At 42.3% G+C, this 14040-nt stretch overlaps 1 protein-coding gene across 2 annotated transcripts in view; it reads right to left on the reverse strand.

Moving 5' to 3' along the window:
• Positions 1-14040, reverse strand: part of STAT6 (signal transducer and activator of transcription 6) — a 294170-nt gene that overhangs the window by 98923 nt on the left and 181207 nt on the right. For both annotated transcript variants that reach the window (XM_040425717.1, XM_040425718.1), the window contains exons 10-12: positions 13664-13751; positions 2424-2540; positions 1502-1594 (exon numbers count right to left, since the gene is read on the reverse strand). In XM_040425717.1, the coding sequence (XP_040281651.1) occupies positions 1502-1594; positions 2424-2540; positions 13664-13751 (298 nt within the window). The remainder of the gene's footprint in view (positions 1-1501; positions 1595-2423; positions 2541-13663; positions 13752-14040) is intronic.

Genomic DNA, 14040 nt, shown 5'->3' on the forward strand with positions numbered 1-14040 from the left:
TTGTCTCCCTTTGGGGATTGTTTATTGTGTTGTTCGTTCTTTCCCTGTTGTTAGCCTAGGTGTCAGTGGTGAGGACTAGTGCTCCCACCTCCCTACTCATTACCTAGGGCTTATTTCAAGGTAAGCCAGGGACGAGGCATGTGATCGGTGTATGGGTGAGCACCCCGTCTAGGGACGTCAGTGCAGCCAGGTGTCAGTGCTAGGTGAGTTAGGGGTCACCACTCCTCCCTCTCCCTAGTGGAAGGGTACTCCTCTTCCCTCCCTTCCCCCCTGCCATATCAGACATAATACACAGAGAGGGCATTACTACTGTGAAGGGACACAGAGAGGACATTATTACTGTGAATGGGTCACAGAGAGGGCATTACTACTGTGCATGGGGCACAGAGAGGGCATTACTACTGTGAAGGGGTAAAAGAGGGCATTGCTACTGTGAAGGGGGCACAAAACGGGCATTACTACTGTGAAGGGGCACAAAGACGGCATAACTTCTGTAAATGGCACAATGAGGGTATAACTACTGTAAAGGGGGGCATAAAGAGGGCATTACTACTTTGAAGGGGTATACCAACTGTTATGGGGGCACATAGAGGACATAACTACTGTGAGGGGGGGCACAATGAGGGCATAAATACTGTGAAGGGCACAGAGAGTGAATAACTACTGTGAGAAGGGCACAACTACTCTGAAGGGGGACACAGAGAGGGCATTACTAATGTGGAGGGGCATGGCAACTTTTATGGGGGCACAGAGAGGGCATATCTACTGTGAGGGGGCACAGTGAGAAAATAACTACTTTGAAGCGGCACAATGAGGACATAACTACTGTGAGGGGGGTACAATGAGGGCATAACTACTGTAGGAGGGGCTCAACAAGGGCATAATTACTGTGAAGGGGGAGCAATGAATGGATAACTACTGTAAGTGGGGAACAATGTGGGCATAACTACTGTGGAGGGGGCGCAATGAACGATAAATACTGTGAGAGGGGCACAATATGGGCATAACTACTGTGAGCGGGCACAATGGGAACATATCTACTGTGAGGGGGATATATCTGGGCATAACTACTGTGAGGGGGCACAATGTGGGCATAACAACTGTGAGAAGGAACAAGGTTTTAAAAGGGTTCGGGGGAGAGGGAGGGGTTACCAGAGAAAAGACCCGCCCCAGGTGACAAACACCTTAGACATGTCACTGATTGGCAGAGCCAGGCGCTATGTTTTCCTTGGGTCCTGTCAAAGTGCAGAGGGATCCACCATGTTTAAAGACCCAACTGCCGATGTATACAGTCTTATGGCGGTAGGAAAGTGGTCAATCATAATGACAGTAATGATAAAGACTTGCATAGTAAAATGTGTGTGATAGTCTAGATAAGCTACAGTATACTTTTGCCAAACATTCGGCTTGCTAGGGCATCTGTCACATACCATTCTGCATCAAACACAGCAGTGTAATATAACATCCATGATATTATATAATACATTTTCTTTCCACTTACAATCTCAGAGAAGGCGTTGTCCCACAAAACTGTGGCCTTAGCATTGTTGTCTTGATTTCCATGGACTATTACAACCACAGGTAAAGACATGGCCTATGAGAAAACAAAATAGTAAATTTTTAAGCTAAACATGATCAATAGGAAAATGCAATGTAAGGGCTCATACACATGACCGTATGTATTTGCATAACCGAAATACACCTCATGCACACTAATGTATTTTCTTACGGAAATGGAATGCACACTGAGTAACTTCTCATTTTTTTGCGGACCGTATGCGGAACCATTCATTTCAATGGGTCCGCAACAAAAAAACTGAAGTTACTTTGTGTGCATTCCATTTCCGTATGTCTGTATTTCTATTCCACCAAAAAATAGAACATGTACTATTATTGTCCTCATTACGGACAAGGATAGGACTGTTCTATTAGGGGCCAGCTGTTCCATTCCGCAAAATACGGAATGCACATGGACGTCATCAGTATTTTTTGCAAATCTGTTTTTTGCGGACCGCAAAATACATATTGTCGTGTGCATGAGCCCTAATAAGAATGTTTTAACTGAAGTCAGGTGCACAGAGGCGGTACAGCAGTGCATGGAGGCTGTCCAGTGCTGTCGAAAAGGCTTTTTAGGACCCATATGCATGCAGGTATCCTTCCATAGAAGCAACAGAATACCTCCCTACATTCGTCCAATGGAGACTTGTATGGAATAAGACAGAATAAAATATCCTCTAAGTGTCTTTATATGAAATATGAAGAAAAAATAGGTACACTAAGTTCTCATACACCTGTATACCCGACATAAACCCTTCATCTGTATATTTTATTATTATTGAGAGTACCAGAATTTCTACCATAGTAATATTACAGTAATATAGGTGATGATCACAAATGATGAAGGCTGAAAGCTATGATGTTACCTGTATGATGTATGTGGATCCGCTAAAATGTATTTCAGCTGTAAACAATATAGCACATTTCTCCTCCGTCACAGATTCTGATCCCTTTCTCTCACATCGCTTTATCTTTTTCAGCAACTTAAAATCAGAAATACAACAGTTTGTTAAAAGGGAGGTGCAGTAGATTTCGGCATCAAGTTAAACTATGTAAACTATAGAAAAACTATCAATAGATAACGAGAAGGATAGTATAGGTGTCCTCAAATCATAAAAAATAATCTAAATTGAAAAAAAATGGACCCTTTAAAACATAACTTTTACTAAAGATATAATAAAATCGCCCTGTAATCACAACAGAGGATAAACAATGTACATGGGCAAAACAATGGCCCAACTAGCATAATGCATGTAGTATCCCATATGCACGCAGATAATCACAAAAAATGGGAAATGAACAAAAGGGCAGGGCTAGGACGGCTGGTATGGAGGGCGGGGAACACTTACCCTAGCGAGGCCCTACTTAGACCTCAGCCCGGGGACAAACCCAGGTGGTGGGATTTCTCTATCCTCGTACCTGTCCTATAAAACCCTAAAAAGCCCTAGATGGTTTTATATAATAGTTTTAACACCCCGACGCGTTTCCCCGGTTGGATTCCTCAGGGTTTCAGTATTAGCTAGAGAAAAAAATCATAAATTGCTTAAAATGATGCATATAAACAAATAAGGCAGACTTTAGAATGGGTAACAAATACTTTACATGCTCCTTCAGGGCTGGTCAGAGACGATACAACCTAGAGACAAAAACACAAAAAATGTATATGCCCACAACTAAAAGCTAGGTACAAATCTCAATATCCAGCATAAGTAGTTTCAAACTTACATGTGATGTTCCCCTTCGATTGCCAGACTGCCTCAAAACGGGTGCATGATACAGCAGTGAGGCATACACAGACAGTGGGGATTTAAATAGGGTGCCGGAGCGCGTCTCACCAGGCACAGAGGAGGCATCTTCGGCCAGTGGAACGCACGCCGTGCTGTTACTTCTGGTATCGTGGAACGCACGTGTCACTTCCAGTTTGGTGAATCGCATGCGTTCCAACGTATACCTAATAGATGAATAAACTGATAGTATTTCTCTCAGTTAATAATTGTACACCCCTCATGCCACTCCTTATGTATCCCCCTCATTGTTGGATGTACTCCGCACCCGTAAGGGACATATATAACATTAGAAAGTTCACTAGACTGTAAACTAGATGATAAACAGTCAAATTACGAAAAGAACGGTGACACATATAAGATCACACTGATATATACTCATACGAATGCTTTCCGCACTCATGACCAGTTGGGGCTATTCACAAAAACGGAAGACATGGTCTACACTGACAAAGGAGAATATTTGAGAGGACTGCACTAAATCATAGGTCCAGGAGAGAAACAAATAAAATACAAATTTTCTCCTGTCTTTTTTATATAAAGCAGGCAAAAGTCAGTCTTTCATTGAGGCCAGAGGGTGATTGGGATTTACACCTGTATATCCATTCTGCCTCCGTCTGGAGAATCCTCCTATCCCAATCTCCTTTCCTAGAATAAAGGGGGACCAGCTGCAGGACTGAGAATTTCAAGACTCCAGGATTGCCTGCATGACATTCATGCACGTGATTAGCAACTGGTGTAATATTTTTCTTTCGTACATCATTATTGTGCTCACACACCCTTTTCCCCAGCTCCCTAAAGGTCTTTCCAATATAATCCTTAGGGCAAGTGCACTGGCAGATGTACACAACGCCCTTGCTCCTACAATTAAAAAAATCACGGATGGTGAAGTCCTTGTTAGTAGCATAGCACGTGACCATTTTCGTTATGGATATAAAGTCCCATGCTTTACAAGTCCCACATCTGAACATACCCAGGGGTCGGTAGTCAAGCTACGTGCCTGGCAAAACCGGGGGTACTTAATGGCTGTGTACCAGGCGATCCTTGAGGCTCCTCCCCCTATGGTATGTTACTCGTGGATAGGGAGAGACATACAATGCCACATCAGGGTCCATCCGTAAGACAGGCCAATATCTATTAAGAATATATTTGACCTCCACATTGGCCACATCAAACGTGGAGATAAGATGGGTCAATGTCTGTTCTCCCTCTAGTGGCTTTTTTGGGGTAAGCAAAGTCTCCCTCTCTGTACGTAGCTAATGTGTGCTGGAATGCCTGTCTTCAGGTGGCCTTAGGGTACCCCCTGTTGGTCAGTCTATTATATAATTTTTTCAATTAAACTTGGAATTCATCGATACTGGAACAATTCCTGCGCACCCACAGGTATTGGCCTCTCGGGATACCCTTTTTCTGTGAAACAGGATGATGGCTCCCCCAATTCAAAATTGCATTGGTTGCCGTGGGTTTTTTAAACATAGTGATGTTAAGTCTATCCTCTTGCTTAAAGACCTTAACATCCAGAAAGGTGATACACTCTGTTTGTATTTCATGTCTAAATTTAAAGCCTACCTCTTAAATGTTTAAGGTATCAACAAAACTGGAAAATTCTCCTTTATTACCACTCCAGAGCACACAAACGTCATCGATGTACCTTGTCCATAAGGCTATTTTATCGTTCCACCATGGGCCATGATCGGGGAAGACGATGTTGTCCTCCCACCAGCCCAAGAAGAGAATGGCGTAAGTGGGGGCACAAGAGAACCCCATTGCTGTCCACCTGAGCTGGTGGTAGAACCTCCCATTAAAAAGGAAAAAATTATGTTTGAGGATAAACTCAAGCAATGTTATGACAAGCTGGTTATGGGCATTAAAGTGTGTACCTCTTGTGCGTAAGTGATATGCTACCACCATTAATCCTTTATCATGGGGGATACTACTATACAAGGGTTCTACATCAATACTGGCGAGTAGGCAAGAGGAATCAATGACCAACGTCCCTACTTTATTCAGGAAGTCCATAGTATCCCTCGTGTATGATGCCAGAGAAAGGACAAACTCTCTTAGGACCTGATCCAAGTATAGGCCACAGTTCTGTGTCAGAGAATTAACGCCTGATACTATTGGGCGACCTCTCAAGGGATGTGTTCCTTTACGGACTTTGAGAAGTCCATAAAAAGTGGCAATTTGTGGTGTAGTGGGTAGCATGAAGTTATATTCCGCCACACTTATAACCTTTTTCTCCAGTCCAATTTTTAAAATGGCCCGGAGTTCCACCACAAATGTATCGGTGCCGGGGCGTCTTGGTCACGGGTGTGCACTAGGGCACGATCCGATGCATGCGCTGTGCGACCTCGGCTGGAACGTGCCTCATTACATGTCATTGCGCTGCGTATCCTTGCGTGGCATGGTGACGTGGAGGCGCCGAACGACAAGGCTGCACATTATGGCGGATTCGCGGCAATATCAGCACACAAAAGGTAATTTAACTTGCTCTCTCTCTATATATACCCCCATTTTATTATTGACCTTACCTCCTGACGAAGCTTTAAGGAACGAAACGCGCATCGAGGTGTCAGATGATTGAGGAGTCGTCCTAGCAGTGACTTATCATTTCCTTAGGTATGTTAGAGACCATTTATGTGATTACAGCTGAGTAGATACTCTTAACCCTAAGCTACTGTGTCTATGTGGGGTTAATTGTTTGTGGAATTGCACGTTTGGCATCATTGTTTAGACACAATTGTGCACTATAGATTGTGATGGATTAATGAGATTGCAAAACAACATTTTGATGTCATTTGTACATGATATTTATGGCACTGTATTAGGGTTTGTGACCTCCTATAGAAGACTCATCACCAACCATCAAGGCAGTTTATTTGATTCATACTAGTTGTACAGTTTTGCCACTATAGATAGCAGTAGCATCTTTGGGGAGGTTGTGGCAGGATATACTCCTATATTTCCTCTTGAGGTGACTTACCTTGCTAGTGGCGTCTTAGCCATGTTTTTGTCTGTATCAATTTTGACATCTATCTCTGCCAAATTGTCTTATCATGTATACTTGTAATTAATTTAATAAAGACTATTTTTATATCCTTATATATATTGGTATTCCATAGTGCCTTTTTTGGGTTAGGGAGACTTTACTTACCCCAAAAAAGCCACTAGAGGGAGAACAGACATTGACCCGTTTTATCTCCACGTTTGATGTGGCCAATGTGGAGGTCAAATCTATTCTTAATAGATATTGGCCTGTCTTACGGATGGACCCTGATGTGGCAATGAATGTCTCTCCCCATCCCAGAGTAACATGCCGTAGGGGGAGGAGCCTAAAGGATCGCCTGATACACAGCCATTATGTACCCCCAGTTAATTGTATGAGCAAGGGCGTTATGTACATCTGCCAGTGCACTTGCCCTAAGGATTATATTGGAAAGACCTTTAGGGAGCTGAGGAAAAGGGTATGCGAGCACATTAATGATGTACGAAAAAAAAATATTACACCAGTTGCTAATCACGTGCATGAATGTCATGCAGGCAATCCTGGAGTCTTGAAATTCTCAGTCCTGGAGCTGGTCCCCCTTTCCTCTAGGAAAGGAGATTGGGTTAGGAGAATTCTCCAGAAGGAGGCAGAATGGATATACAGGTGTAAATCCCAATCACCCTCTGGTCTCAATGAAAGACTGACTTTTGCCTGCTTTATATAAAAAAGACAGGAGAAAATGTGTATGCCTCCAGGGCCGTCTTTAATATTGATTGGACCCTGGGCAAAAATTTACTTGGGGCCCCTGGATCCCGCCTTCCCACACCTTAGCAGGCAATCACGCCCTCCACCACAACACACACACAAAAAATCCACACATCTGGTAGAGTACAGTGAATGACTGTAAATACTTCCAGTTCTGAAGACTCCGGCGGCTCAGGATCAGTGCTCTGGGCAGCTGGGCTCAGGCTGGAAGTGGGCACCGCTCTGCAGGAAGGAGACCGGGGCTCGGCTCACCCTAGTGTTACAGTGCACCCCAGCACCCCACAGTATGCAGTATAGCACCCTATAGTATACAGCAACCCACAGTATGCAGTATAGCACCCTATAGTATACAGCACCACGCAGTATAGCACCCCACACTATACAGTACCCCACAGTATATAGTAGAGCAGTATAGCAGCCCACAGTATACAGCAACGCACAGTATACATCATCTCACAGTATACAGTAGAACAGTATAGCACCTCACCGTATACAGCACCCCAAACTATACACGATACAGCACCCCACACTATACAGCCCCCACACTATACAGTACAGCAGTATACAATACAGCAGTATAGAACTCCACAATATACAGCACCCACAGTATACAGTATACAGGCCCCCACAGTATACAGCCCCCCACAGTATACAGTACAGCAGTATAGCACTCCACAATATACAGTATACAGCCCCCCCCCCACAGTATACAGCCCCCACACTATACAGTACAGCAGTATAGCATTCCACAATATACAGTATACAGCCCCCCACAGTATACAGCCCCCCACAGTATACAGCCCCCCCCCCACAGTATACAGGCCCCCACAGTATACAGGCCCCCACAGTATACAACCCCCCACCGTATACAGGCCCCACAGTATACAGGCCCCCAGAGTATACAGGCCCCCACAGTATACAGGCCCCCACAGTATACAGCCCCCACAATATACAGCCCCCCACAGCATACAGCCCCCCACACTATACAGACCCCCACAGTATACAGGCCCCCACAGTATACAGCCCCCCAAAGTATACAGGCCACCACACTATACAGCACCCCACTATACAGTAGTTTACAGTATAATAGCATAACAGCCCCTGTCACCTTTTTCTGATGTAATCTTCACAAAAAAAGCTCCACAGTTAAGGCAAACTTGTGTCACAACACTCCTGGTAGGACCTTGATGACCTCATAGCCATGTGACCAGTAATATTGATAGGTTACTGGTCACATGGTGATGATGTCATCTAAGGTCCTAGAGAATCACAGCTCTCACAGCACACTGCCTGGAGTGCCGGCAGGCATGGCATGGCAGCACCCCCTGTGTAGCTGACAGCCTGACACCCAGGGCAGTGGCTAGCAGGGCTCAAGAGGCAGCTGCCTTGGGCCCCCCAGGAGCAACTGGGCCCGGGGCAGCTGCCCCTTTTGCCCCTTGGTAAAGACGGCCCTGTATGCCTCACTGCTATATCATGCACCCGTTTTGAGGCAGTCTGGCAATCAAAGGAGCACATCACATGTAACTTTGAAACTCCTTATGCTGGATATTGAGATTTGTACCTAGCTTTTAAGTTGTGGGCATATACATTTTCTGTGTTTTTGTCTCTAGGTTGTATCGTCTCTGACCAGCCCTGAAGGAACATGTGAAGTATTTGTTACCCATTCTAAAGTCTGCCTTATTTGTTTATATGCATAATTTTGAGCAATTTATGATTTTTGATGTTTTTTTTTCTGATTTTTGATGTTAGTTTAAACTATCATATAAAATCATCTAGGGCTTTTTAGGGTTTTATAGGACAGGTACGAGGACAGGGAAATCCCACCACCTGGGTTTGTCCCTGGGCTGAGGTCTAAGTAGGGCCTCGCTAGGGTAAGTGTTCTCTCCCCTCCATACCAGCCGTCCTAGCCCTGCCCTTTTGTTTATTTCCCATTTTTTGTGATTATCTGTGTGCATATGGAATACTACATGCATTATGTTAGTTGGGCCACTGTTTTGCCCATGTACATTGTTTACCATCTGTTGTGATTACAGGGCGATTTTATTATATCTTTAGTAAATGTTTTAAAGGGTACATTTTTTCCACTGTACTATAGTACAAAACATATTCAATAAATAGCAACTATTATACAGTACTTTACAGGCATAACTAACCATTTTGACTTTGAACTAACTCTAAGGGCGTTATCCTGGCAATCCCCTGGTTTTCACCCTTTAACCCGTATACGGGAATCTAGTCTTCGCTGCAGGGGAGCCACCAGGCTGCTACCTCTTGATATAGTCTCAGTGTAATTGGTGGTTAGCCAACAGGGGCCAGAGACACCAATGTGAACTACCAAAAGGTAAGCCAATATTTGTAGTTAGTGTTGATCGCGAATATTCTAATCGCAAATTTTTATTGCAAATATCAGCACTTCGAGAATTCGCAAAGATGTAGAATATAGTGCTATATATTCGTAATCGCAAATATTCTAGATAATTTTTTTTCCATCAGTAACCTCCCTTCTTGCTTGTGGGCCAATGAGAAGGCTGCAATATCTTTGTCAGAGCTTAACAACATCCCTAGCAACCAATAGGAAAGTTGCCTACCCCTTTACTATATAAGAAACTCCACAACAGCCATTTTCTGCAGTTTTTTTGCAGTTCTGAGAAAGAGAGCAGTGACATTGCTGTGTTCTGTGCTTTCATCTGGATCCTATTCCTTGTCCAATTACATTAGATAGTTAGTTAGCTCATATATATAATACAGATAGTCAGTGTGAGATAGTCAGTGTAGGTTAGATAGTGATATAGTGTAGTTGATAGGTTCCAGTGCAAGGTGTTAGGTAGTGTGATAGGAATTACTGTACACACATATGAGTTACATACATGCTACAGACATAGTGCTGTGATGTCACAACAATACTTAGTGCACCAATCAGTAATATCTACTCAGACCTGATAAAATGTGAAGTTGCATGTATTGTGTAAAAAACATGCGCATCATTAGTGCCGATTTGAGCAATCGCGAAAATAATGACGAGATCACAAACTCTAGAATTCGTGAATTTATTGGGAATATTATGCAAAAAATTCACGAAATATCGCAAAAACTAATATTACCTATGCCACTCATTACTGTAGTCCGGTAACAGGCTCAGGTCAGGCCAGGTTGGGTACAAAAAAAATTGAGAAACAAGGCCAAAGTCAGGGCAGGAAGCAATGAGGCACTACTAGAAACAAGCTACGGTCAGGGCAGGTGGCTGAGAGTCAGAGTCAGTTTTTAGGCTGGAGTTCGATACACGGATATTCAGAAAGAGAATCACATGTTTTCTGATAACTAGAGACTAGATAACCTAACACTCAGGCACCCACCCCTCCTATGCACACTGGTCCTATAAGAGGCCGAGAGTAGTACCAGCTAAGACTTAACAAAATCCATTAAGACATGCTGGAGCTACAAAAAGATTTGCTGTAGTGTAATGATCACCCAAATATAAATGCAGCTTTGATGGTATTTTTATGTGATTGACCTGTGATCAGGTATCAATAGGAAGGATACATGATTAAAAATGTCAAATGCAAGTGAAAGTTCCTATTAAAGCTGAATGAGACAGAAAGTCTATGTAACACCAGTCATGCTTGAGGAAGTACTCCACATAACAATGCTCCTATATTTCTCTTCAGTGCTTTTAACTCCATCTAACCCTGCAACTTATAAAGCGATCCTAAGAACACAAACTGTAATTAACGCCTTGTATGAACTGAATGTCCCTACCAGATGTCATCATATGTAGTAATAGAGTAATGAGCGAGCACTCATACACTTGGCAACCAAATTGACATGTGCAGAAAATAATAATAATAATAAAAGTAATAAAATTTATAAGAACAATGTAGCAATAATATACAACATTACAATCACATATATTGTGGTAGATATGATCAACACTATATTCATATGACTCAATAGTGTCGATAAATTCAATAATATATATCACACCAAAAAACTTCAAGTATATGCTGTTATTTGGGAAAGAGGGGGTATTATCTTCTAGCGCTCTATCCCATTGGGAAACTGAATGTCACTGAAAATGTTGTAGGTGTATTCACTGGGAGCGCAATATGTTCATAAAGTGTCCACAGGAATCCTGATAATGTGAAAAGTCTCTTATAGCATATCCTTTTAAGCTCGATATGAGCTTTGGATTGGAGAAAACTTTAAATCGATGTTTGGCTTACCGTCTAGCGTCTGCTGTCTCCCTATTGCTTCAATGGAGCTTTAAATATTTGCCGGCTTATTCAGTCGCTCCATACAGCAAGCTGGTTTAAATTTCGCGGGAGTTCCAAAGATCGCGGGAGTTGCCACTCTGTTCCGCAATTTCCTTTAGTGCAGCTTTCGACGATAAGAATAGTTAATCCTTTACTGTAGAGATTTTCTTCTGTATGGCCATACAGTATTATCGGAGGCTTTTCAATGCAGGTACATCACTTGTTTCACCATACGCGTTACGGGTAGATTCACTCTCCCTTCCTCAGTGGTGGATCTTTGGAACTCCTGCGAAATTTAAACCAGCTTGCTGTATGGAGCGACTGAATAAGCCGGCAAATATTTAAAGCTCCATTGAAGCAATAGGGAGACAACAGACACTAGACGGTAAGCCAAACATCGATTTAAAGTTTTCTCCAATCCAAAGCTCATATCGAGCTTAAAAGGATATGCTATAAGAGACTTTTCACATTATAAGGATTCCTGTGGACACTTTATGAACATGTTGCGCTCCCAGTGAATACACCTACAACATTTTCAGTGACATTCAGTTTCCCAAATTGGGATAGAGCGCTAGAAGATAATACCCCCTCTTTCCCAAATAACAGCATATACTTGAAGTTTCTTGGTGTGATATATATTATTGAATTTATCGACACTATTGAGTCATATGAATATAGTGTTGATCATATCTACCACAATATATGTGACTGTAATGTTGTATATTATTGCTACATTGTTCTTATAAATTTTATTACTTGTATTTTATGGGGATATAATAAATATTTTCTGCACATGTCAATTTGGTTGCCAAGTGTATGAGTGCTCGCTCATTACTCTATTACTACATTTGCCTTTAAGAGAGGGTGGGGTGATTCCCTCTATATGAGCTTGCAGCACCATACCTTAACTACTTGCTAGTGAGCCACCACAACCTACTACTATCAGATGTCATCATAGTTTGATCAGTGGCAGTTTCTCCAAACATGGTGCCACTTTCCCCCATATGATGTGTCTGGCATTAAAACTCAAGCCTTTAAAGTGCTTGTTCCATGAAAAATATGGTGCTTTATTCAGTCTAGCACCTGGATTTGAATACTTTTGTAACTGCATGTAGTTAAACATCTAGTATAGTCATAGCTATTCAATAAAATCTACCTCTATAGCACCACCTGCTGTTTGTTCATCTCCTTATTTCTCTGTCCACTTCAGTAACATCACAGGTGGATGCATATACTCAGTTCTATACTTTAAAAGCCTCCAGCTGGATCTTCTCTTAGTTGCTGTGAAAGAGCTATAGCAGAAAGGGCATGCCCACAGAGAAATAACATGTCCTTCAGCTGTCAAGTTGAAATAAATCTAGCAGAGCAATTGGAGCTATGAATGGGGAGATCTCTGGATCCAAGTTGTTAATCCAAGGGCTGGTACTAGCTTGTTAGAAATTGTCATGTACTTTATGATGTCTGGTTTCCATTTTTTTTTTATACTAAAGGGGTATTCTGAGGCTGGGATGTCCACCAATCACAAGAACAGGGATCCTGTACCCTATTGAGCCCCTTAAAATGAATGGAGTGGCCAGTCGAGTATGCACACAGCTGCTGCATTCGTATCTATGAGAGTTCCTTAAAAAGGGCGCTGTACTTAGCTATTTATTTCGGGGGGCTGCATGGGATACAGGGTTCTTGTTGTTATGATCAGTGAGGGTCCCACTGAACTAGTAGTTATCCCCTATCCTGGGTATATAGGGGATAACTTAACATAATCGGAATAGCCCTTTAATTATGAGATAACCTCTTTAAATGTTCAGATGTAATAACAGACGCAGAGATTAGACAAGCTCTCTGGATCTCTGAAGACCTTTCATTCCCATTGGTCCTCGATAGTGTTGAGCGAACTTGCGATTTGCAAGTTTGGCGTTCAGGTTATCTATGAATTCCATAATGGATTCCATTACGCAATTCTTAGATAACCCGAACGCCAAACTTGCAAATCTCAAGTTCACTTAACACTAGTTCTCAGTTGATTACACATTGAGGGCACATCCTAGGGAGAGAGCTGAACAATATATTTTTTATTTGAGCTTCAAAAGACGATAGGATTTGTTGTGGGAAGCCCGGCACATTAGGAAAACATGTAGATGAAATAAAAATGATGAACCATCAAAGTACTTTAAACAGCAGTACTAACAAACGTCTATATAGAGAACTGTTCTTGCAGTAAATCACATGTGGTTTTCATGTTTGGCACACCTCTGCTCAACTGTTCTCTGAGAGTCTCAATGTTTTGCAGCCTTTCTGATTAGTAAAATCTGTTTTATTCATACCATATTTTTAAAAACTGCTCCACAGGTCCGAGTGGCTTGGGTAAATTCAAACACAGATCTTCCATTTTCTATTTCACCAGCGCCATCTCTGGAACCAGAGACACAGAATCAATTGTGAATACCATGAAAATAACCCATCCATTTTAGCCGCCCTTCCCTAACCCACCCATACTTTGGAAGAAGAGAGAAAAAAATATGTATTACCTTAGTAATTTTAGATTTTAGTGGGTACTAGTACTGAAATCAGCATGTTAATTGCACCCTCTCTCTATTGGCATATATACCATATTCAACAGTTTCATTCACCACATTTTTCCATTCAAAGGTCACTCAAGGGTCATTTGTACAAATCAACCCTTCTCATCCATTTGCTGGCT

Source organism: Bufo bufo, chromosome 3, assembly GCF_905171765.1.
Source record: "Bufo bufo chromosome 3, aBufBuf1.1, whole genome shotgun sequence".
NCBI classification, from domain to species: Eukaryota; Metazoa; Chordata; class Amphibia; order Anura; family Bufonidae; genus Bufo; species Bufo bufo.